Source organism: Lygodium microphyllum, chromosome 8 (assembly GCF_053477565.2).
Source record: "Lygodium microphyllum isolate KBCC chromosome 8, Lygodium_microphyllum_v1.1.10, whole genome shotgun sequence".
NCBI lineage: Eukaryota > Viridiplantae > Streptophyta > Polypodiopsida > Schizaeales > Lygodiaceae > Lygodium > Lygodium microphyllum.
The window spans coordinates 98,745,133-98,771,487 of NC_141142.1; the positions used below are offsets into that span (position 1 = coordinate 98,745,133).

Sequence of the window (26,355 nt, forward strand, 5' to 3'; positions counted from 1 at the left end):
CTGTTCTATCAATTGTGGAAAGGAAAACACGACAAGAATTGAAGAAGTGGAGTAGCACATGCAATTGTGGAGAGAGTAGGATAGCCAACATAATTTGCATAAAAAATTATGGGCCATTCTTTGCCTCTTATCTCTCTACTTTGGATAGGGTATATACAACATGCTTTGAAGGTTGAATATTGAAGGATTTTGGGACCTAATTTGAGCATGAATACGGTTGAACATTCAATCCTATAGAGTTGATGTTTATGGCTCAAAATAAGGTATTCTAAGATTGATTAACAACATCCTATTGCCATTATAAATTGCAATGTTATATGGATGCTTTGTTGTCTTGAAATTAGAGAGACGGTGGACTATTTTACACGCATCTTGGTTCACTACTATCTTGGATTAAAAGTTTGATGTATTGGGTTGAAAGATAGGTTTCTTTTCTATTTAATGTAGGGATTTTCAAGTACTTATGGGTTGATTTAGTGCATGACTATTCGTATCTATGAATGTGGCTATTCTAGTTACATAGAAACATTATTTGTTGTCTAGACTAATGTGAGTAGATATGTCAGTTCATGTGTGAGTTTGTACATGCTAGACTAGCTGGGCATGTGTTAGATATTTTAGGCATTTTATTGTGCATTATTTGTGGCATTTTAGGGCATTTATGCTAGTCAGACAACATTTAATGTTAGCTAACCAACTACTATTTGTGACATATTTATTGCCTATATAGTGTGCTCCTTCTCCTTAGTCATGGCATTCATCACATGGAGATCCTACAGGAGGGAGGAGCTAGGGCTAGGGCTCACATAGCCAAATGACTCACTATTGTATGTGATTGTCTCATGACTTGGTATATGGATTCCATTTTTTGAGCATTCTTCTAAGTTCTCTTCTTTTACAGTGTTCAGTCTATTTTAGCATACATATATGCTTCCATTGCTGCATTCACTTTTGATATGGTATATGATTGCAAGATTTATGTTCCCGTTGATGTTTTTTTTGCTATTTTCAGGTGTGTCACACCTCATTTGATCAAGCCACCTATTGTTGCCTCCTATTGAGCCTATCAGCTACTTATTATTACATGCATTTTGTGCCTAAGAGCTTGTGTTTTCAACATGCAACAATTTCTCTGCCTATCATTGTTAGTTTGCTGCATTTATTGCTCCATCAGCTTGCGTTTTTGGTTTTTTGACCTTAATTGTGGCTAGGTGACTATTTCTACAAGCTGTTTTTGCTATTTTCGATAGTTTTTGGCTAAGTTTTTATCCTTTTGCAATAATCGCCCTTCTTTTCTAATCAAATTTTTGTTCATACTACACATGCATTCTCATTTTGTGTAGTCTCTTGTTGTTGGTTTGACTAAGTTTTTATCCTTTTGCAATAATCACCTTTCTTTTCTGATCAAATTCTTGTTTATACTACACATGCATTCTCATTTTGTGCAGTCTTTTGTTGTTGGTTTGGCTATCTTCTCTCTTTGTCCACTTTCTATCCTCTATCTTCGCTCCCTATCCTCTCCAAATGCACGTGCCTATTTTGCTATTCTTCAATGTATTTCTAAAAAAGTTTTACAAGTGGTGGTTACCTCTTTCAGGACATCTCTAGAAGTATGGTCAAAGCTTTAGATGTTGTACAAGGCACCTTCCACCACGCATGTAGTGACACTTTATGGACAACTCTAGTAGATGAAGTTTGAGCCTAAGGACACTATTAAGTCATTTTTGCTCTGTGTTACACATGTGCATGACTAGCTTGACATATGTAGTCTACTCTTCTAGAGACACATCTTGTGGGAATGGCACTCTACAAGCTCCCCCTAGAGTTCGATGGAGTGGCCAATGCTTTGAGGGTTTATACATCCTCGACCCTTATGAGCGTTACCCATATATCCTCGATGTTGCTTGAGCATGAGGCATCTTTATGTCTGTAGGGCAGGCTCTCATCTCATTATATAGGTTTTGGTGAGGCTCTTAGAGCTTCTAAGAGGGGTGGTAGGAAGAAAAAATTAAAGGATCAGTATTATCATTGTGGTAAGGACACTTGAGAAAGGATTGTAAAGAGTTAGTGGCTTTGAAGAAGAAGAAGAAGAAGAAGAAGAAGAAGAAGAAGAAGAAGTAGGATCTAAACTCTTTTGCTAAGTCATCCTCTTCCTTAGAATTTGATTCAAATCCTCCAACCCAAGCGAAGGCCAAGGCATAGAAGGGGTTTGCTTCTTTAGATCATGGGAAGGGCTTGGATGCCCCTTCATTTGCTACTTTCTAGTATAGGTGATGTGGGCATCCCTCACAACTCTCTAGTGCTAGAGAGGGAGTGTGAGAGGATAGTGAGATGGGGCAGTTGAGCCTCATCTATTCAAGTATACACATGCACATGTTCTAGAGAGGGACATCCTTAACACATTGATCGAAGTCTGGCAGGTTTAAATCCTAGAGCTCGAATTGACATCTAGCTTCATGATGGGATGGTATTTGATAGAGAGCAGGATTGCTTCCTAGTCTAAGCTCACATGAGGGGACACTTTTGCAGTTTTGCAAAAGGTGGTGGGGAATCCATGGTCACATATGTTCATAGGCATTTTTGATAGGATGGTCTTGTATGCTACTAGAGGTATTGTTGACAAACATTGAGAGGTGCTTTGATTCTTCTTTATTTTCAGGAGCTGGTATGATCAACATCGACATCATGTTCTCTTTGAGGCACCTTGGTGGTGGCTTGTGCACCCATTACTTGGGTATCCATGGTTATACTCTAGTGGACATTATTGTATGTACTATAATGGGATATTATCATTATATATTGTATTGTATTAGATCACCCATGATAGAGAGAGGGTGTTAGCAGTTATGCCAGCTCATGTGTGAGTTTGTGCATGCCAAACTAGTTGGGCATGTGTTAGATATTCTATTTTATTATGCGTTATTTGTGGTATTTTAAGCTAGTTGACCAGCATTTAATGATTGCTAACTAGCTACTATTTATGGCATATTTATTGCCCATATATTGTGCTCCTCCTCCTTAGTCATGGCATTCATCACTTGGAGGCCCTATAGGAGAGAGAAGCTAGAGCCAATGCCCTCGCAACCAATGACTCACTACTGTATGCGATTGTCTCATGTCTTGGTATATAGATTCCATTTCTCGAGCATTCTTCTAAGTTCTCTTCTTTTGGAGTGTTATTCTTTTCTCTTTGTCTCTATCTTGTGTTCAATAGTCTATTTTAGCATAGTATATGCTTCCATTGCTGCATTCACTTCTGATAAATTATGTATGGTGAATTATATGCATATAGGGCTATTCATAGCCAGGTTTATGCTAAATAGAAGTCTCAAAAATTGTTGTACATGCAAATGCCTATACTATACATAGTTAGCAAGCTGTTATAACACATATAGAAGTTACAATTGAGATTTGAGTCTATTTGGTTTCCTTTATTGAAATTTGATACCATCTCTTGTTCTTCTCATCTTCATTTCTTGAAACCTACCTCTCTCTATTCTGAGATCTTCTTACTTGGGACCTAGTGCCTTTTGGCCATACACTACAAGCCTCTTGATAGTGGGTGGCCCGAGGAGATGAATCCCAATTGCGATTAAGCTTTGTCGTTCACTAGGCTCATTGATTATCCTTGGTATCCATAGGAGATGCCTATGTTATCTCATGGTGAGCCTTTAGGTGTGTGAGTCTTATAAAAAGAAAGTATACTAAATGTCAATAATGTATAGTTCTTCTCAACTTCATTTCCTAAAACCTATCTCTCTCTATTTTGAGCTCTTCTTACTCGAGACCTAGTGCCTTTTGGCCATACACCACAAGCCTCTTGATAGTGGGTGGCCCAAGGAGATGAATCCCAATTGCGATTAAGCCTTGTTGTTCACTAGGCTCATTTATTATCTTTGGTATCCGTAGGAGATGCCTATGTTATCTCATGGTGAGCCTTCATGTGTGTGACTCTTATAAAAAGAAAGTATACTAAATGTCAATAGTACTATACATTAACGAGTAATATAGTAAAAATTAAGAACATATGTTAACTCAATATCTATTAACTATTTTACTTAACTATATCTATATTAGTATACTTACACTTTATCATTTAGCTAATGTCTTTGGCTATTTGTGGTTTTTAATACTATTGATGATTATTTTATTTAATATAATAAAAGATTAAAAAGTACGTATATTATACCTTAACAAAAAAGTTTATTGTGAAATACTAGGTCACACATATGTAGATGTTCTCCACAAAGTGTGAATTCCAATATATAAAGTGTCCTTTAATATACTCGATAAATTTACCCTGATGTGGCGAGGCACATATCCACAAATAGTAAGGGTATATGACATGTATTGTAATGTGAGAGAGTGAAGCATGTATGGCCAACAAGAGCAAAAATGTGTTTGAGAAGCGAAACACATTGTTTTCGCGGGGACGCATTCTGCACGACCTAAGCGTGGAGTGAGTGCGCCGTTTATATTCCAATTTCCAACACTCGGGCAGAACGAAGCTGCCGTGCTCAAAGCTTACCAATAAAAGTCCATCGAATCGAATTTGACTATCCCAAATGCGCTGCCTTACCTTGGAATTCACCCATTGAACAGCTCCTCTCTCTCTCTCTCTCCCCCCCGCAAAGGCCGTCTTACCGTGGATGAGTCCTTCGTTCTTACGTTTTGTTCAGGTTTTGATTCGACAGTCGGAGAGAGAGAAGCTCCGAAGAGAGTTTTCGCTTCATCCATCGCCTCTTCTAGAGCTCCGGCGCATGGGGATATAGATTCGTTGGCCCTGCGTTTGGTTCTCTTCACCGTCTTCCACCAGTTCTGCAGCATGGCCAGCTACGGCGATTACAATCAGAAGCTGGATTACGTTTTCAAAGTCGTCCTCATCGGCGATTCCGCAGTCGGGAAGTCACAGCTGCTCAATCGTTTTGCAAGAAACGAGTTTACCCTGGACTCCAAGGCTACCATCGGCGTGGAATTTCAGACCAGGACCATCTCTGTGGATAACAAGACGATCAAAGCTCAGATTTGGGATACTGCAGGTCAAGAAAGGTAAGTCCTGCCACTGATCTGGAAAGTATCTCCTATTTGCGTTGTGGCGGAGATGATTCGTTTTAAATTGAACTAATCTATGGTAGTGCGACATTCCGCTAGCATTGTATTTATGCCGATGCTGTCTGCTTTGCTCGTAGCACACTGTAGAACATACAAGCTCATTGAGTGTTGCAGAATGATCTGGTGTTGTACACGTATGAAGGATTATTTGCGGTGATAACGTTCATGTAAACAGCCACAAGTAGTCTTTAATTACAAACACACAAAACATGTAAAATAGGTTTATCATGCACAAAAGCTGCAAGGACTACAAATAGGTTTATTGTATGTAAAATAGGTTACAAATTGAACTTATTAATTGGAGCACACACAAGACACTAAGAGGGATCAGACTGCTACTGTGCTGTAGTGAGGGTGGGCTCCTACTCATGTTAGACCAGCTCACAGGCATTTAGATTCATCATAGTCGGGAAAGTCTAATTGTGTCAGTGGCTTTAGTGCTGCCAACAGTGTTTGGCAGACTGCAAAGCATCAGGGTAAAACCTTATATACTTGGCTGTCTCTGGCGATATTTTTGTGTGTTTAGATATGAAAGCATGGGCAAGAGCGCGGGAGTGGTACATGAAAACCTCAGTACATCGGATTTGATTAAGAGTGGAGGAAATCAACAAACAGTTTATTGGACTATCTGAACAACCTTTGAAAGTTAAAGTTCTTACTTGAGGCTGCGTTTGGTCACTGCTCAATTATGATGGAAGCAGTGGTTTACTCTTGTCATGTCATATGATGTGCTTGTGAAAAAAGAAGAATGGTTATAAAAATTAAAAAAGGCACAAATTACAACATGCAGTGTATGTTCCCTTCATCACACAACATTTGTGCTGTGTATGATGTGGGCATGAAACACAGGGTTCTTAGCAAAAGCTAGGGCACTTTGGATGTCCATGTGTAGCTGAGTGGGTCTAGTCTAGGGAAAAGCAATCTTTGCCAACATACAATGGAGGCACTATGGCCTCCATAGTAGTCAAACAAAGGGTGGGTTACTCTCCTTTGTGGAAGAAAGTGCTACAATATGCTACTTCTTATTACTTCACGAGATAGCTCTTGAACCAAGGGAGAAAGAAAAGTCTTTAGTGGATTGACCATCTTGCATCCACATCACTTACCCAATTAGAGTCACTCCATCTAGAAAGAGTGGTTCCCTTTCCATACATGATCCCATAGAATCGAGTTCCTTGTAGATAGTGTAGAATGCACAAATCGGTGTTAGCACGATTGTTAGCTCATGTGTGAATCTGTGCATTCTTGTCTGGGGTGGGCACATTGTCTTTAGTTTAGGCATTATTGTTGTAATAAAATACTTGAAACTTGGGCTCAATTTGAATCGGTCTTTTTGAAAGAATTCCTTCCTGAAAATGAAATGGAAAGAAATTGGGAAGATTGGGATTATGTCAGACAAAAGGGAAGACCCCTACTGACATATTTGGAGGAATATCGTGAGATAATCCTCAAATTGGAAGGAATATATGAATTTCAAAAGACAAGAGGATTCATTAGGGGACTAGATAAGGTTGTAAAAAGGAAGTGAAAAGGAGCTCACCTAAGACGCTTGAAGAGGCAATTAAATTTGCATTAATCAATGAAGATAGTACGCGTCCAGGTACACTCACTAGTCTCATTGATATGGAGCCCAAGACTAAAGAATTTGAAACCTCAAAATTTGTAGGCAAATTTAAAAGGAAAATGCCATTTCTTTAAGGCAAGAAACAACCTTTTGAAAAGAAACAATATGTAAGGCCAAAGTTAAGTCCAGATGACTTTGATAAGGCCAAAAAAGAAAAGCTTTGTTTTAATTGCCTATCCCCTAACCATGCTGCCTGGAATTGCCCTCAAAGGAAAAAGGGGGAAGATAAAGGAAAGGATAAGGACAAGGGCAAGGGAAAAGAAAAACAAATCCATGTAGTGCAGACCCTAGAATTAAAAGGACATGAAAAGTATAAATCTTTAGAGGTTTTGCACAAGGATATACAACACAAGTGTTGTATGTCAACTTCTATGTGGCAGCCTACTTTTGGGCCACATGATTTAGTTAGAGTGCATTGATTGATAGCTGGAAAGAGGGTCAGAGTCATGATTGATGACTTTGCTACCCACAATTTCATAAATTATGCACTTGTGAAAAAATTGAAACTTCCCCAACAAAAGAGTGGGCATCAATATGTTGTTCGTATGATGCAAGGTCAGGATAATAAAATATGGGATACAATGGTATCCAATTTGGAATTGAGATCCAAGGATATAAAGATAAACTTGATTTCCAAATTATGAATATGGAAAGAGCCAATATTGCTTTAGGGAGGGAGTAACTATGGGGATTGGAACTATCCTTAAAACGTAGTTATCATCATAAAACATTGAAATTTGAAAGGGATAGTAAGACTTTTGTGATTCAAGGTGAACATGAAGTATCTGATAATCCTTTGTTGTGTTCCACTGAAGTTCAGAAGCTAATAAAGAAGGAAGCTTGTGAGGTATATATGTTATGGTCTCTTCCTGTACAAAACACTTTTACTTTCTGTAATATAAAGCAACAATTTTCTTATGTTTGTGAGCTGAATGCAAGTAATAAATTAAGTGGTTTGTTAGATGAATTTAAAGATGTGTTTCCTTTTGATTTACCAAGTGGCCTTCCACCAGATAGGGGTGATATAAATCACCCAATTGACACAAATAAGGATACACACCCTATTTCTAAACCACCTTATAAGTTAAGTGAAACACAGCACCAAGAAGTTGAAAGACAAATTAAGGATTACCTTGATAAAGGGTTTATACCACCTAGCAATTCACCTTGGGCTTCGCCAATTTTATTGGTAAAGAAAAAAGATGGTTCTATGCGACTTTGTGTTGACTATAGAGCACTTAATAAGATAATGGTGAAGAATAAATTTCCTATGCCCAAAATGTAAGATCTTTTTGATCAATTACAAGGGGCAAAATTCTTCACAAAGACAGACTTAAGATTAGGCTATCACCAAGTAAGAATTAAGGCACAGGATGTTCCGAAGACAGCATTTCGTACTAGATACGGGCATTATGATTTTTTGGTGATGCCTTTTGGCCTCACTAATGCACCAGCTACCTTTATGAAGCTGATGAATAGTGTGTTACGGCCCTATCTAGGACATTTTGTAGTAGTCTTCTTGGATGATATCTTGATCTTTAGTAAATCAAGAGAAGAACATTTGGAACACTTACGATTGGTATTCCAATTGTTAAGAACATATTTCCTTTATGTGAAGAAAACTAAATGTGAATTCTTCGCACAAGAGGTCAAATATTTGGGGCATATTATCTCGAAAGAGGAAATCAAGATGAATTCAGAAAAAGTAAGGGCAATTATTGAATGGCCATCTCCAAGGAACCTGGAAGAGCTGCAGATCTTCCTGGGATTGTCTGGATTTTATCGTAGATTCATTCGAGATTATGCCAAAATAGCTGTTCCAATGACATACCAACTTAAAGGGAAAGGGAAGAGTTTTAATTGGGGAACAAACCAAAATGTAAGTTTTCAAAAACTTGAGGCAGCTATTGCTACAGCTCCAGTACTATTAATTGTGGATCCCAATGAACCATTTGTGGTTGAAGCCGATGCTAGTGATAAGGCGATAGGCGCAGTCTTATTACAAGAAGGCCGACCAGTTGCTTTTGAAAGCAAGAAGTTAGACCATGCAAAACATAATTTTTCTGTTTATGAGAGAGAGTTGTATGCAATAGTACATGCAATGAAGAAATGGAGGTACTATTTGTACGGTACCAAACTTTTGATCCTGTCGGATTATGAAAGCATCAAGTGGCTTAATGACCAACTGGATCTACAAGGGTGTAAAGCCAGATGGGCCGAACTCCCCCAAGAATTCAACTATGAGATAAGGTATAGAAAAGGAAAGTATAATATAGTGGCTGATGCACTCAGCAGAATGCCCATCATAAATGAATTGAGTTTTACTCAGTTCACTTCCGATTTGCTTGAATCCTTAAAAGGGAAATGCCAGGTTGATCCGGCATATTCCAACATATGGGAAGCAATAGAAAATGGGGATCTAAATGGAAGGCCCTCCACTGAGGAAGGAATATCTGAGGATGTTCAACAAGGAAATGGAGCATCAGGGGTTGCTCAAATCGGATTCAAGTGGAAGAATTTTACCATTGATAATGGTTATTTACTCTACAAGGGTAGGGTATGTGTCCCGAAAGATAAAGAAATAAGGTGCCAGATACTCTTTGAGTGTCATGATACCCCTAGCGCGGGACATCCAGGAGTTAATTAGACTTATAGTCTTATTAAAAGGCAATTCTATTGGCCTGGAATGAATAAGAACGTCCTTGACTATGTGGTCAAATGTAATAAATGCCAGGTTAATAAAGCTGAAAGATTGAAAATGGAAGGACTTCTCCATCCATTAGAGATTCCTTCGGGAAAATGGGAGAGTATCTCCATGGATTTTATTGTTGCATTACCCAGAACACAGAGGGGGTACGACTCTGTGTGGGTGATTGTGGATAGGTTAACCAAAATGGCTAGGTTTATTCCAACTTCAACTGATATTAAAACACCAGAATTGGCTAGATTGTTGGTAGAGAACACGTACCGATTGTATGGCCTTCCGGCAAATATAGTTTCTGATCAAGATAGAAAATTTGATAGTCAATTTTGGCATGCGGTATTTAGGAAGTTGGATACTAAACTTAGCATGAGTACGGCGGACCACCCGCAAACTGATGGGCAAACTGAAAGGGTTAACCAAATCCTTGAAGATATGCTCAAGGCATATGTAAGTAAAAGGCAAACTAATTGGGAAGAGTATCTACCAATAGTAGAGTTTGCATATAATAGTGCTAAGCAGTCTTCCACTGGATATAGTCCATTTATGTTAATGTATGGGTTTCAGCCCAGAGCTCCTCATGCAGTGGGACTGCATAAGGAAAAGGTTCAGGCAGCCAAGGATTTTTTGGAGGATATGCATAGTATGCTAAAATTTGCTCAAGAAAATATTAAGAAAGCTCAAAATTGAGCAAGAGCTTATGCAGATCCTCACCGAAGAGACATCTCCTTTGAAGAAGGAGAATTGGTCTATTAAAGTGCTTGAACAAACTAAAACCATGAAAACGAGAGGATGTCCAAAGCTTTCACCCAGGTATTGTGGTCCTTTCACAATACTTAAGAAGGTGGGAGAACAGACTCACAAGCTCCAACTACCTGTTGGTAGTAAAATACATCCAATTTTTCATGTAAGTAAGCTAAGAAAGAAGTTGGGTGATTTGGATAATTTAATCTTAAATGATAACATTGAGAAGTTATTAGATGACCAATCTTATCCACATGAACTAGAAAGAATATTAAATGTTCGTAACAGACGAACAAGGAATACTATTTATCAAGAATGTTTGGTTAAGTGGAAAGATTGTTCAGAAGAAAGCTCAACATGGGAGCGAGTAAGTACCCTAAGGAAAAGGTTTCCCAATTTATAGTTGGACCTTCCAAGTATCATTTTCGAGGACGAAACCGATTCTTAAGGGGAAGGAAATGTTACATTAATAAAGTAAATTATGGGAAACAGGCGCGAGGGACGACCGTCGGGGGGCCTTGGGCACCCGAACGGGGTTTAGGGGAGCCTAGAATGAAAGGGAGTCCAATAATAGTAGGACTCACCAAGAGTTGACGGGGTTTAGGGGAGCCTAGAATGAAAGAGAGTCCAATAATAGTAGGACTCACCAAGAGTTGACGGTTGGCAATCGGATCACGATGAGGGTTGCCGGCAACTATCTAGGTAAGGTTGGGAGGAGAAACGAGTCTCGTGCCTCTGTTTTCAAGATCGACTCGTGAGACGTTCTCACTGAGTGAAGTCGAATCTAACTGAGTGTGATCTTATTCTGGTTCCACGTTACACTATGATCTTATTCTGGTTCCACGTTACATAACCCCAATCTCTCATATGATGGTGTGAGGGGTTCAATCTTGAATGAAGAAATTAGACATAAGTCTAGTGGAAAAGACAGCAACTCAGCTTATAATGTTAGAGGTAGGGCTGAAAAGAAAAATGCCAATGCTGGATAGAGAAGCAAAAGTAAGAGCAAAGGAAAGAAAAAGAGTGATGTTACTTGCTATCAGTGTGGTTGGAAGGGCCTCAAGAAACCTGATTGCAGGTACTACAAGAAGGAATAAGAGAGAAAGAAGAATGCAAGAGAGAAAAAGAAGAAAGAGGATAAGATAGTTGTATCTGAGGCCGCCAAAGGCAAGGAAAAGGCCAATGTGGCCTCCAGTGTAGTCACAAAGGAGCTCTCGGATGCAGAGGCTGATGTACTATGTGCAGTAGATTATGATGCCCTTGTATGCAAGATACGCAGATTACCAAGGCTGATGTGATTGATGCACTTTTGCTAGTTGATGATGGTGCCATTCAGACTTGGATTGTAGACCCTGGTGCCTTTTCCATGTAACTCCTTGTTTGGAGTGTTTTGCTATGTTCAATGCAGGCAGTTATGGAAAAGTATATCTTGGAAATAACCATGCTTGCAACATTGATGGGATTGGCACTGTACACTTGTCTTTGGATAATGGGCAAGAGCTTGTGTTAAAAGATGTCAGATATGTGCTTGGCATCAAGAAGAGTTTAGTATCTGTTGGACAGCTTGACTTGCATGGTTACACTACACTGTTTGGTGGAGGTTTGTGGAAATTGAAAAAGGGTTCCATGTTGATCGCAAAAGGAACCAAGAAGGGCACTTTGTATTGTCTGCACTGTAAAGCTTTGAATAGCAAGTTTCTTGCAGTTGCTGAAATCAGCTGTCATCTGGAGTTGTGGCCCAAGAGATTAGGCCATATGAGTCAGAAAGGACTTGATGTCCTTACCTCTTTGAAGAAGGTTGATGGAAAAGGCTCTAAACATGCTTTTTGTAACGACTGTCAGTTTGGAAAGCAAATGAAAAATTCCTTTTACTCTGGTGTCTCCTGTAAGTCCAATGTCTTGGACTTAGTGCATTTTGATGTATGTAGTATGCGCGTGAAATCGTTGGGTGGTGCTGCATATCTTGTCTCTTTTATTGATAATTGTTCCAGGAAGATTTGGGTTTATCTGTTGAAAAAGAAAAGTGAAGTGTTTGCTGTTTTTAAAACTTTTCATACATTTGTGACCACTCAGATAGGTAGAAAGCTGAAATGCTTGAGAACTGATAATGGGGGTGAGTTCACATCTATTGAGTTTAATTCTTTTTGTGACTTGCATGGAATTAAGAGGGAGCTTACAGCTCCTTACAGCCCTTCTTCAAATGGGGTGGTTGAAAGATACAATAGGACTTTATGTGAATGAGTGCGGTGCATGCTGTCCACTACTAATCTCCCTCATGAATTTTGGGGAGAGGCACTTAAAACCGCAGTTCACATTTGCAACCGCTCTCCAAACAGGTCCTTAAATAATGTCATCCTTGAGGAGGTTTGGTCTCGCAAATCGGCCTCATATGATCATTTACGGATATCCGGGTGTGATGCTTTTGTGCATGTTAGAGATGAGCTGAGGAGTAAACTTGACCCGAAATCCACCAAAGGCATTTTCATGGGCTATGGTAATGAGGGTGAATTTGGCTATGGAGTGTGGTTACCACAGTCCAAGAAAATTGTTCGCAGCTATAATGTTGTGTTTGATGAGGCAAAGTTACTGAAAAGTACTTTAGCCTCTGATGAAGACATGAAAAAGGTCAAATTTCAGAATTTGCAGCCGCCTATTACTTCAAATGATGAGCTTCATGATGCTGTACCACAGGCTGAAATTGATGATCAGCCGGTTATTTTTGAGCCAGATGATGATGGACAGTAAATAGAAGTACAAGGAGGTCATGGATAGCGAGATAGACTTGCTGATTATGAAAATGCAAGTGTTGGTAATGAAAATGAAGGTGCTGTATAGCATGAACAACATGCTAAAAATGGCTTACAACAGCCAATATGTGCTGAAAATAACATACCTCCAGAGAATGTAGATCATTGGGTACGTAGGTCTATACACTTAAGAAGGCAGCCACATAGGTATGACCCCTCTTTGCACTATGTGATGCTTACAGATGAGGGTGAGCCTCTTACATATAAAGAGGCCAAGTCATGCAAATTCAACAGTAAGTGAGAGCTAACTATGCAGGAAGAGATTAAATCTCTGTATGCTAATGATACTTGGGATCTTGTGTCATTGCCCAAAGGAAGAAAGCCTCTTCCAAACAAATGGGTTTACAAAGTAAAGACAGTTGATGGAAAACCCAAGTGCAAGGCAAGACTGGTTGCCAAAGGGTATGCATAGAAGGAAGGGATTGACTTCCAAGAGGTTTTCTCACTTGTCATGAAGATGACCATTCTACGTGTGCTTTTTACTCGCACTACTATATTGGATTTAGAGCTGTACCAAATGGATGTGAAAAGAGCTTTTCTGCATGGTGACATTGATGAGGAAATCTACATGAAACAGCTCGAGGGCTTTGTAGTTTCTAGAAAAGAGCAGTTGGTGTGTAAACTTAAACGCAGCTTGTATGGGCTGAAGCAAGCACCATGGTAGTGGTACAAAAAGTTTGATACTTTTATACTCTCTCATGGGTTTACACTGAGCCATGCAGATCATTGTTTGTACATGAAAAAGGATACGGATGACAACCCCATCATACTTGTTTTGTATGTGGATGATACATTGCTAGCTGGGAAAATAAAGACTAGTTTGGATGTTCTCAAACATCAGCTGAAATCAGCTTTCTCTATGAAAGATTTGGGGAATGCAGAGCATATATTGGGCATGAGGATTTGTAGGGATAGAACACAGAAATTGCTGTTCTTATCTCAAGAGAAGTACATTGAAAAGGTACTGGACAGATTTAACATGGCTGAAGTTAAGCCTCTTGGGGTGCCCTTACCTCCATATCTTAAGCTTAGTAAAGCCAACAGCCTAGAAGATGACATGGAAGCCAATGCTATGAAGGGAGTCCTTTATGCATTAGCTTATGGCTCTCTTATGTATGCTATGGTCGCTACTCATCTAGACATTGCTCATGCAGTGGGAGTCGTTAGCAGGTTTATGTCAAATCTTGGCAAACCACATTGGGAGGCTGTCAAGTGTATTCTTCGATATCTAACGGGTACACAAAGAAAGTGTATTTGCTATGGGCAGGGTGCACTTAGTCGGTAGGGTTATTGTGATGCAGATATGGTAGGTGACTTGGACACTCACAGGTCCACTAGTGGGCATGCCTTTATAGTTGTTGGTGGGGTTATTTCTTGGTGCTCTAGGTTGTAGAACATCGTAGCACTGAGTACTACTGAAGCTGAATACATATCAGCTACTGAAGCTTCTAAGGAAGCTATATGGTTGAGTAGATTTGTAGAGGATCTCGGCAAGTCTATAAGTACTCCAGTGTTGGGATGTGATAGCCAGAGTGCTGTGTATCTGGCTAAGAATGCCATGTATCATTTACGCACAAAGCATATAGATGTGCGATATCACTTTATCAGACAAATTCTGAAAGATGGTCTAATCACATTGACTAAGATCAAAACACAGGACAACAACCCTGCAGATGTTCTCACTAAAAGTCTAAGCAAGGGTCAACATGAGCATTGCATGCGACTAGTGGGAGTTGGTTAAAGGTTCACTTCAGATCTTTAAGTGGGAGGTTGTTGGGATGTAAAGGTCCTTTATTTACCTCTGTGTATCATGCAAGTGTATTATTATGTTGTACATATGAATGCATCCTTACATGCCCTATGTATAAATATATTTTATTCTTTGTGTACCAACACATTGTTGGTACACCCAAATCAGATCGTACTCTCTCTCTGTCACTCTCACTCACTTGTACACTTCTGCAAATCTTCACGCTTTCGTAAGCACCACTCACACGTGTATTATTATGTTGTACATGTGAATGCACCCTTACGTGCCCTAAGTATAAATACATTTTATTCTTTGTGTATCAACCAAGGTTGTCCATGTCTGACGGATGGGTCAACCCGTCCGACCCTGTCCCATCCTCTGTGTCCGGTTCCATTCGAACCCGTTCGGTCCGTTTTTTGTGAGCTGTCCGACTACCCTCCGTCATCTGTCGCCCCCCGCCATTACCCGTCCGATCCACTGTCTGTTCCTTGCGGCCTGTTCGACTGCACCTCGTTACCAGTGACCGTTACGCCTGGGCCTTGTGGCCAATAAAGTTGTAAACGATCACTTTTTTGACCGTTTGCAGGCGGCTAGGGCCTAGGCCCATTTTTCTTTTCTTTCTTACCTTTCTTTTCTTTTTTCTTTCTTTTCTTTCTTTTCTTTCTTTTCTTTCTCACAAAGACTCAAGAGAAAAGATTAAAGATTCTATCTCTCTCTCTCTCCCTCTCTCTCTTTCTCTCTCTCTTTCCCAAGGGCCAACCCTAAACTCCAAAGCACTCTCCCTTTCTATAAAATCTCCCCTCCCCCACCATCTCATTTATCCTTTCAAGTTCTCCACCCCTCCTACTCCTTTTAAGCTCTCCATCCTTCCTACTCTCTCAAGCTCTCTCCTTGAGTCCTTAACCTCTCAACGCTTCCAAGTTTCAACCTCCTCCTTCATCAAGCTACAGCCTCTCTCTACTCCCTCAAGCTCTCTACTCCTTCAAGCTCTCTACTCTTTCCGCTCCTTTATTCAATCATCTCACCCTCCATCCGTGACCCTCTAGGCTCTCTCTATACATCATCAATGGCACCCTCTCGCCATGAGGCTTTTCGCTTGCATTGTGCCTACTTCGAACGAGTGAAGGAGAAATCCAACACTTGCGGGGCCTCTTCTATCCCATCTAGAAAAAGCCATTCGAGTGGTGCACCTATGCCCAAGAGACAAGCCACTCTTGCCCAAGCAACGGGGCAAGTTTCCGGTCCTCTCTCCTTTCTCAAGGAGAGGCGAAGGCAAGCGGAAATAGAGATTGCACGCGTCATAATTGAGTGCAATCTCTCTTTCCATATTTTCAAAGTGGATCGATGGAAGCGGATGGTGAAAGCCATTGCCGCCGTTGGTCCATGCGAGGGATGGTACGGTGTCACGTACAATGACATGCGTATCAAGAAACTCGATGAGCAGAGAGAGAGGATTGATAAGTCCCTTGAGCCTGTGCGTGCCGGTTGGGCGAAGTATGGATGCTCTATCCTATCCGATGGATGGAGTGACTGCAAAAAAAGGGGGATCATCAACATCCTCGTCTCTTGCCCACTTGGTATATACTTCCTATGAGCGGTGGATGCAGGCACAAGGGGAAGGAGAACCATGGGCTTGTTCATGTATCAACACATACAACAAGCCATCATTGAGGTAATACTTCTAAATCCATTATTTTGTAATCTCTTCTTTCAACCTCCCAAATTTATTCTAATTTCATACTGTATAATCTTGTAGGCTGGGCCACAAAATGTGGTGCAAGTTGTCACGGACAATGCCTCGAATTGTGCATCTATGGGATGGAAACTTGAGGTCGAGTTTCCGTCCATAGTATGGATACCATGCGCTATACATTGTCTAGATCTTCTTATGGAAGATATAGGCAAGTTGGAGTGGGTGGCAAGGATTGTCAACGATGCTTGCACAATCGTTGGCTTTGTCAACTTCAAGGTTCGAGTTCTTGCAATATATCGCTCATACTCGGACTTGGAGTTGAAGAAGCTCTCGAAGACTTGGTTTGCGGCCGTGTGGCTTCTCCTCGAGTGTCTTTATGATGTTCGCAACAAGCTACAAAAAACAGTTGTGTCAGATGAGTTTAAGGAATGGCTTGAAGGGGAGTCCACATCAAGCCAAGTGGAAGCAAAGGCTGTTCAAAGGCTTTGCTTAAAGGAGGAATTTTGAATGGATGTGAGGGGCATTATCATTGCCGTCACTCCCATCTACAAGGTGCTTCACATGACGGACATGGAGGGGGCTACTATTGGCCTCCTCAATCATCTTATGGTGGATGCGATGGAGGAGATACAATCATTGACCATCTTGGATGGGGAGGTCTCTTCTTCATGGTATTGTTTTTATTTTTATTTATTTTTAATGATTCATGCTTCTTTTTAGTTTTAGAATCTATATTTCATATTGTCTCACACTTTCTTTTCAAATTTCATACCTAAATCTCCTTCTAAATCTCTATTATCTTACACCTACTGTAGTGATATCTTGGATATCATCCCTAAAAGAGATGACATTCTCTTTTTGACAAAGAAAAGATGGGAGTGGATGAAGCGACCCATACATGGGTTTGCGACACTCTTACATCCCGCCTTAAAAAAACCCTCTCTCTTCATGGATGCCAATGTCCTTGCCGATCGTGATGCCTTTTTTTCAAAGGCTTTGACGGAAGAGCACCATGGTGCCTTCCTCCAGGAGCTCATTAATTATAGCGATCAAAGGGGCACTGCTTTTGCGTCTATCATTTACTGGAAGCGGGAATCGTTGGTGAAGCCCCTTTTCTGGTGGGAGTCATTTGACTATCAATTGCCTCACCTCCAAAGAGTGGCCTTACACATTCTTGCACAGGTTTGAAAATCGCTTCTTTTTTTTCATTTAATTCTAGTTACAACTTACAACTTGCAAACTTTAAGTTTAAACTAACTTTTTCTTCACATGGTTTAGGATTGTTCGTCGGGTGCATGTGAGAGGAATTGATCCGTCTATTCCCTCATGCACACCAAAATTCGTAACAAGCTTAGCACACGACAATTGGAGCAACTAATTTATTGTCGCTTCAATTTACGCATGCTACGCAATATGCATGAGATGTCTATGGCAAGACAGGTATCGTATATCTAATTTTTATACTTTTTAATTCATAACTTTATTCATAGATTATGAAATATATTTAAAGAATATTCACTTGTTTAATCTAAGTTCTTCATTCTTTAAAAGTATAGATAAATGTGGATTTACTCAAGCTCTCTGCTAGTACACTTAAAAGTGTGACTTGCAAAAGAGACTTGGAGGAGGAGCAAATCTTTAGAGAGCTTTACTTGGAGCTCGAGGAGATAGACCGGTAGGTCTCTGGTACTCGTGCACTTCGTGTCCGTGTTGTTATCCACCCTCGCGCCGGTAGCAATGGAACTTCTACTTCGGCATCCACATTGGCTGCCCATGATGCTTGTGGGGCCCTTAGATGCTACACGAGGTGTGGGAGTGGCTCAAGAAGTACTCCTAGCTCGGCCCAGGAGGATATATCTATCAATGTCTCTCATCTAGAGCTTAGAGAGCCCGAGTATGATGACCAGGGCAATGTCATTAGTGAGGGTGATTTTGTTGAGGAGAGTGTGTTAGCAGAGTATTTGTCAGCTCATGTGTGAGTCTGAGCTTGATCTGGGCTGGGCATTTTTATTAGGTATTTTAGGTATTTTTTTGGTATGGCATTTTATGTCATTGGGGCATTTTTATGCACCAGTCGGCCAGCATTAATGCTGTCCGACCAGCATTATTGCTCTCCACTTTTTCAGCCTATTTATACTCAGTGGCTCCTCCTCAGTCATTATCATCTTCACTATCTGCAGACTCTGTGGAGAGAGGAGCCAGAGCCAGAGCCAGAGCCAGTGCCAGTGCCAGTGCCCACGCAGCCAGTGACTCACTGTTGTATGCGACTGTCTCGTGTTCAGATATATGGATTCCATTTCCCGTGCATACATCTGAGTTCTCATCTGTATCGTGTTCTTTTCTTTTCTCTTTTTGTCTTGTGTTTCAGCAGTTTATTTCAGCACATGTTTATGCTTTCACCGCTGCTCCATTTCTGACATGGTATCAGTTTTCAGGATTTGTGTTTCTGCTGTGTTTTCTTGCTGATTTCAGGACTGTTTTGTACCCCTGCTGATCAGACGACTGCTATTGCAGCCAGCGACCTGTTTTGGGGCTGTTTTCAGCCTGCGTTTTTTTCAATTTTGCCATCGCCTGCTGCCTCCGCACCCTCTGCTGCCTACGCACCCTCTGCTGCCTGCGTTTTTCATCTGCAGCTGCTGGCAACAGTTTTCTACCTGTTTTTCTCCAGTTTACAGCTTGCGTTTTGTTGATTCAGCATCTCTCGTGGCTGGGTGGCTGTTCCTTCAGGCCGTTTTCTCTGTTTTTGGCAGTTTTTGACTGATTTTTTGACTTTCTGCAACAGATTTTGTCTTCTATTGATCAGATTTTGGGTTATCTTGCATGTGAACTCTCATTTTCTGTAGTCTGTGCTTGTGTTTTGGCTGTGTTTCCTCTCTCAATTCCATCTCTTCTCTACTTCTCTTCTTATCCTCTCCATATGGCTCCTCCGTGCACTTCCACTGATGATAAGTTACATATGACCTCGATGCTTCTTGAGCATGAGACATCCTTGAGATTACAGGGGCGGCTTCCGGCACATTATGGAGGTGAGGCTTATGTAGCTTCAGAGAGGGGTGATGGAAAGAAGAAGTCGAAGGCCCAGTGTTACCACTGTGGCAAGAAGGGACATTTGCGGAAGGATTGCAAGAAGTTAGCGGCTTCCAGGAAGAAGGAGCAGAAGACGAAGCGGGATGCTGACTCTACCGATGAGTCCTCTCCTTCATCAGACTGCGACTCCAATCCTTCGACCAAGGTAAAGTCCAAGGCGCGGAAGGGATCCTCTTCTTCGGATCGCGTGAAGGGCTTGGTGGCCCCTTCCTCGGTTGCTTTCTAGTGATGAGGTCATCCCTCACGACTCTCTTGTGCCAGAGAGGGAGTGTGAGCGGGTGTTCAGATGGGGTAGCCGCGCCTCATCTATATTTTTATACAGGTGCACAGGTTCCAGAGAGGGACGTCCCTGACGCATCGACTTCAGTCTAGCGGAATCAAATCCTGGAGCTGGGATTGACATCCAGGTTCATGTTGAGCTGGTTATTTGACAGAGAGTGGGAGGCATTCGTCTGGAGCTCACATGAGGGGACACTTTGGTGGTCTGGCCACAGGCGGGGAATCCATGGTCACCTATGTTCAGGGGCATTTTTGACAGGATGGTCTTGTATGCTACTGCGAGACATTGGTGATGGACGCAGAGACATGCTATGATCTTCTCTATTTTCAGGTGTTTGGTACGATCGACATCGACATCAGGTTCTCTCCGAGGCACCTTGGTGGTGGCTTGATCACCCACTACTTGGGTATCCATGGTTCTACTTGGTGGTTCTATGTTGTATAGTTTCTGATCCCTTTTCCTTGTACTATTGTATTGTATCAGATCACCCATGATCTGAGAGAGGGCGTTAGCAGAGTATTTGTCAGCTCATGTGTGAGCCTGAGCTTGATCTGGGCTGGGCATTTTTATTAGGTATTTTAGGTATTTTTTTGGTATGGCATTTTATGTCATTGGGGCATTTTTATGCACCAGTCGGCCAGCATTAATGCTGTCCGACCAGCATTATTGCTCCCCACTTTTTCAGCCTATTTATACTCAGTGGCTCCTCCTCAGTCATTATCATCTTCACTATCTGCAGACTCTGTGGAGAGAGGATCCAGAGCCAGAGCCAGTGCCCACGCAGCCAGTGACTCATTGTTGTATGCGACTGTCTCGTGTTCAGATATATGGATTCCATTTCCCGTGCATATATCTGAGTTCTCATCTGTATCGTGTTCTTTTCTTTTCTCTTTTTGTCTTGTGTTTCAGCAGTTTATTTCAGCACATGTTTATGCTTTCACCGCTGCTCCACTTCTGACAGAGTGATGGCTCCTCAAGTGGTGACGAGGATGCTTCCACCTTCGATGCCGAGAGTGATGTGAGCACCTAGAGTAATCATGTATTTTAATTCCGATTGAGCCATGGATGATGGTTTTATCTCGATCCATTTTTGTACACTTTTTGTATGAGATTGCACATCTGGCTCATAATAAAGTTGTTGGTTTCATTATTCATTTTACATAGTACACTCTTAAGTCTTGTTTCAACTCTCTTGTGCACTTTTGGCTTGAATCTCTAAGTTTTTTTAACTTGTAAGTCCAAACATTAAGCATAGACTTATATGTATTTTTTATTTCATCGGACGTAGGTCCAAGATTTATTAGTCCGATTAGTACCGTACTACCATGGGACTGTAAGAAAATGAAAATTGTATGTAGCAATGATATTATCTTTTGGGAAGATCGCATGCATAAACAGTCCGAAGAGTTTGAAGAAGTCAGAAGGGTTGTGTTTTGAGAAGAGATACTTGTAGGACAATAAAGAGCACCCGTAGTACAACAGTAAATAATTGCTGTAAATGAACCTATTAATGTAGGAAATGATGTTGAAATTGATCAGCAAGAAGTTGACCATGATATACCATAGTTTCAGCAAGAAAATGTACCATTAGAACAGTTGGAATAGGCAAGACAACATACTGAACCATTTGAGCAACAAGCTGTTAATGCAGATTTGCAGGCTGAACAATCAGCAAACATTGATCATTGGGTCTGTAGGTCGACCGGAAATACCGAACAGCGAGATAGATTTATTCTTGGTGCAAATTATATTGCTGATTATGTCATGTTGACGAATTGTGGTGAACCGTCATGCTTCAAGGAAGCAATGGACAGATAAGACAACAAGAAATGGCATAAAGCTATGATGCCAGAGATGGAATCTCTAAATAAGGATGGTACTTGGGATTTGGTGCATTTGCCGAAGGGGCAGAAAGTCCACCATGCAAATGGGTTTACAAGATGAAGTTTAGTTTTGGTTCCTCGCTAAAGTACAAAGCATGACTTGTTACAAAAGGGTACAAGTAGAAACATGGGATTGATTTTTGATGAGATATTTTCTCTTGTACTCGAGGTGATTACTTTGCGAATCATATTGGGCTTGGTTGCATGTGTAGATATGGAACTTATACAAATAAATGTAAAAATTACTTTCTAACGTGGTGATCTTCATGAGGACATATATATGCAATAGCCAAAAGGCTTTATGGCCAAAGGGCAAGAAAAGAAGGTATGCAAAATCAAGAAAAGCTTGTATGGTCTGAAACAGGCACTGTGTGAATGGTATCATAAGTTTGATATATTCATGCAATCTCATGGATTCAAAAAGGAGGCAAGTGGATCACTGCTTATATACCAAGAAGGTAGTAGATAGTAGCCTTATTATGTTGGTTTTGTATGTGAATGACATGTTGATTGGTAGTAGGGATGCTCATGCTTTAGATACATTGAAGTAGAACCTACACATCAGGTTTGACACGAAGGATCTTGGTGAGGCAAATCACATTCTTGGCATGCGTATACTTAGGGACAGATTGAAAGGTCTTCTTTATTTGTCACAGTAGGAGTATGTATCGAGGATTTTGTAGCATTTCAATATGGAGGGGGCGAAAGCAATTGGCGTACCATTGCCTCCATATATGAAACTCAGTGCAGAGGATAGTCCTACATCTGATGATGGAAAGGTTGAAATGTCTAAGATTTTGTATGCTTCATCTGTGGATAGCTTGATGTATGCGATGGTTGTTTCACGTCCTAACATACCATTTGCGGTGGGAGTGGTTAGCAAGTACATGGTACATCCTAGTAGAAAGCATTGGGAAGTAGTGAAAGGTATCTTGAGATATCTTAAGGGCATAAAGGATTTGTGCATCTGCTTTGAAAAGTAAAAGATATCTGTCATTGGCTTAACGGATGCAGACTATGCTGGTCATGCTGGGTGTAGGAAGTTTACTTTAGGGTATGTATTCAACTTCACTGGGACAGTAGTTTCTTGGATTTCTAGGGTACAGAAATATTTTACATTATCTACTACAAATGTAGAGTATATGGCTGCCATTGAGGCATGCAAGGAGGCTTTATGGCTTTCACATCTGGTGGGAGAGCTTGGTATTATCGAGAACCTTGTTCTCCATTGTGATAGTCGGAGTGCTATCATGCTAGCAGGGAACCCTGTCTTTCATGCAAAGACGAAGCACGTATAGATAAAATATCACTTTATCAGGGATGTACTTGACAACAAAAGCATTGAGCTTGTCAAGGTATATACAAATGATAATCCTGCTAATATTCTCACGAAGGGTCTTCTAGCAGAGCGGTTTGCTCATTGCCAACAGATGATGGGAGTTGGTTGGTATATTTATTTTAGCTTTGTTCACACTTAAGACTTAGTTGATTGTTTTCTTCAATCTTAAGGCATGTTGCCTTTAGGTGGAAGGTTGTTGGGAATAAAGGGCCATCGTGCCTTTTATACGTGCTTGGGTATGGTGCCCCTTTCGGTATTTCTTTAACTTAATTGAAGAAGAAGTTGATATACAATGGGATTCTCCCAATCTCTTTTGGTATTCCAACTTCCCTTGCTGTCCAAAATGGCAAGCAAGTCTTTAACTTGATTTGCCCCTTCATTTGGATAGTCAATTGGCCTTCACCCGCTTTGATGGAGGTGGAAAATGCCCCAAATTCATTGATTTGCTGATCCCTCCACTTGAATTCAATTGAAAACAGCTTCAACCTTGCTGAATTCAAGTCTTGGAGCTTCCAATTTCTGGCACGCTTTCTGAGGTTGCTGGTAAACTCTAATTTTTGCTGCAGATTAAGGTTTATAGCAGAGAAAATTGAAATTTTTGAGCCTCTCGAGATCTCAATGTTGTAATCTTTGGAGCAAGGTTGGGAGGTGAGAGAGAATGCTTAGGAGAGAAAATTCAAACTTTCTCTTCAAAGAATTGACGAAAATCAGTTATTTAGTGTTGTTGCCGTGTCTCAATAGCTTGTAGATGGAAAAAACTGAAGAAAATTAGTTATTTATTGCTGTTGCCCAGTCTCAACATCTTGTAGATGTTGTCACTTGCTATTGATTGGTCTTTTCTTGTCTTTGGCTGTCTCAAAAGGTCCTCCAATGGCTGCAAATCAGACCAGCAATATCTCCTTCCTCTCTCTTGCAGGCTGAATACACTAAAATGCCCCTCTCTAGCTCTAAAGACGTTTTTCAATCTTGCATGGGCATTTTTGACAAGTGACAGCCTTTCCAAATGGTTTTTTCAGCATTATTCATAATTAAGTATTAGTTTTCAGTCTTTAAATACTAAAAATTAATCTAATAGTTATTACGATGCCCAAAAAAATAACCATTAAACACCACTTCTCTAGTGTTACCAATATTAATTGACATTTATGGATCACACTGACACTTATTAGACAAATAATTGTCCTGGGTCAAAATTAATGTCAATTGATCCCAAAGCCCAGTTGCCTTAACTTATTACAACTTTTGCCTTTGACACCAACTGCATCCTCAGGGTCCTTCACTTGTTATCATGAAATAATTGCCATGTGCATCACATGTGCTAAACAACCTTGCACATTTGATTAATGATTTAATCAAATGTTATCAACAAGATTAAAGCATCTCAAAATTTCACGTCCCCATGACAGAGAGAACATGTTGTCCACCTTTAAACAACTGAGGATGGCTAATAAAGAATGTGTTGAGAAAAAAGAAATTTCGCAATTCAACCCTCAAACAATGATCAACAACACAATCTCAAAATTCACCCCTTGATTTGAAGCATATACTTGCATAAATTAGATCTTCTATAGTTGCATGCTGTTAGACAGAGTCATTTCTTGGACAATTGGTGGATAGCGGAGTATGGCAGTGCCACGTCAGCAGACTGCACAGGTGGCATGTGGCAGCATGCAGTCGGACAGTTTTACTGCACAATCGACCAGTTTACTGCAGTCGGTAATGCAGCTGATAAATGCAGCCGACCTGGTGCAGTTATTTCCTATTTTTTGGCTATTTATAGACGGTTTGTGGCACACTCCAGCATTCATTCATTTTTAGATTCTGATCTTGAGATTTGTTGGCTGAGATAGACTGTGCTCGGGCTGATAGAGATCGAGGTCATCAAGTCGGAGACATACGTAGATATTTCCTTTGTCCCCTTGTATATTTCTACACTCTTATACAGTATACTACACTGCAGATATTTTGCGTTTACATAGTCTCCTCTCTCTCTCTCTCTCTCTTCTCTTTGTGTTCACTCTCTCTCAATCTTTGTCCTATGCTTCCGCATCGTTGCACTTTGACATGGTATCAGAGCGGTGAAGATGGACCGAATGAGGGTTGAACCTATTTGAAGAGGAGATTTCAGCGCGACACAAGGCTGCGTTTCCAGGATTCAAGGGCGAGTGGGAGGGTTGTGCATCGGATCAAGGCTGAAGCGAGCGTGGGCGTGCGAGAAAGGAGTCTAATTGGTGAATTTGCTGCAGGTTATTGCTGTTTGAAGGAGAGGAAGGCTGTGTTTGAGGCCTTCCATTGGAGATTTTACTTTTTCATCGCCTCTGGCGGGTGAAGAAGGTATGGGCAGCGGAGGATCCAGCCCTAGAAGGTTGCGTTTACATAGTCAAAGGAGGCTAATTTTGCGTTTGTGCAAGTATTGCAGGTTAACATGTCTACAGAGACTAATTTGGAGTTCCAGGCGATCATGGATAGGAAAGTGTCTGTCCTACCGGCTCTTCCATCGGATCAAAAGCTTGATGGTGACAATTACCACATCTGGCGGGTGATGATGTTGGCCATTTTGGAGTCTTATGATTTGGCGAAGTTGGTGATGGAGGAGATTAAAAGGCCCTCCATGAGGGATGAGTCCAAACTCTCTTCCAATGCTCGTGCGGAGTTGACCGAGGCTCAGTCTCATTGGGACAAATTGAATGCCAAGATTTGATTTTTTCTGTTTCTATCTTGCACTACAGCTGTGATAGCTCATATCGAGCACTTGACGGTGGCTCAAGAGATATGGCAAGAGCTCGATCATAAAGAGGGTTTCTTTGGAGGTGCAGATGTGGACCTTGTCCGTGAATAAGTCTTCTTCGCTTCAGGAACACATCAACAAGCTTTGGTAGCTTCAGATCAGGTTCAAAATGCGGGGAAGTCTATTTCCTTAGAAGACATGGCGATCACTTTACTGTCCTAGTTGCCGCCATGATTCGGTACCTTTTATTCCGCTCTTATTGCTTCAGGACGGGAGTCGACTCTTTGGTGGGAAGAGTTGGTTCCTATGGTATTGGACCAAGAGGAATAGTTGAAGGGATAGAATGCTTCCAAATCGGAGGCATTGGTTGGTCAAGCCTCTCAGAAGAAGGGGAAGGACCAAAAAAAGGAGGAGGAGGACAACAAATCCAAGAAGGTCAAGGAGAAGGAATCGACTTGCCATATTTGTGGTAAGACTGGTCACTGGAAGAAGGATTGCCCCGACAAAGACAAGAAGGACACCAAGAAGAAGGACACGAAGGATTCTGGAGCGGTGACTGCACTCTCATCAGCTGCTTTTCTACACTTAGCAGTCATTGAGGACTCTA

General features: G+C 41.0%; 1 protein-coding gene and 1 pseudogene across 2 annotated transcripts in view; both read left to right on the forward strand.

The window, feature by feature from the left end:
• The first annotated feature begins 4,456 nt into the window (after positions 1-4,456).
• Positions 4,457-26,355, forward strand: part of LOC148032645 (ras-related protein Rab11A-like) — a 40,848-nt gene continuing 18,949 nt past the window's right edge. The window contains exon 1 of the mRNA XM_087683271.1: positions 4,457-5,049. Within this exon, the coding sequence (XP_087539397.1) occupies positions 4,826-5,049 (224 nt within the window). The 5' untranslated portion in view covers positions 4,457-4,825. The remainder of the gene's footprint in view (positions 5,050-26,355) is intronic.
• LOC148032646 (uncharacterized) lies at positions 15,369-18,961 on the forward strand (annotated as a pseudogene). The gene is made up of 5 exons (XR_015691652.1): positions 15,369-16,410; positions 16,495-17,102; positions 17,247-17,613; positions 17,710-17,871; positions 17,988-18,961. The product of XR_015691652.1 is annotated as an uncharacterized LOC148032646 (transcript).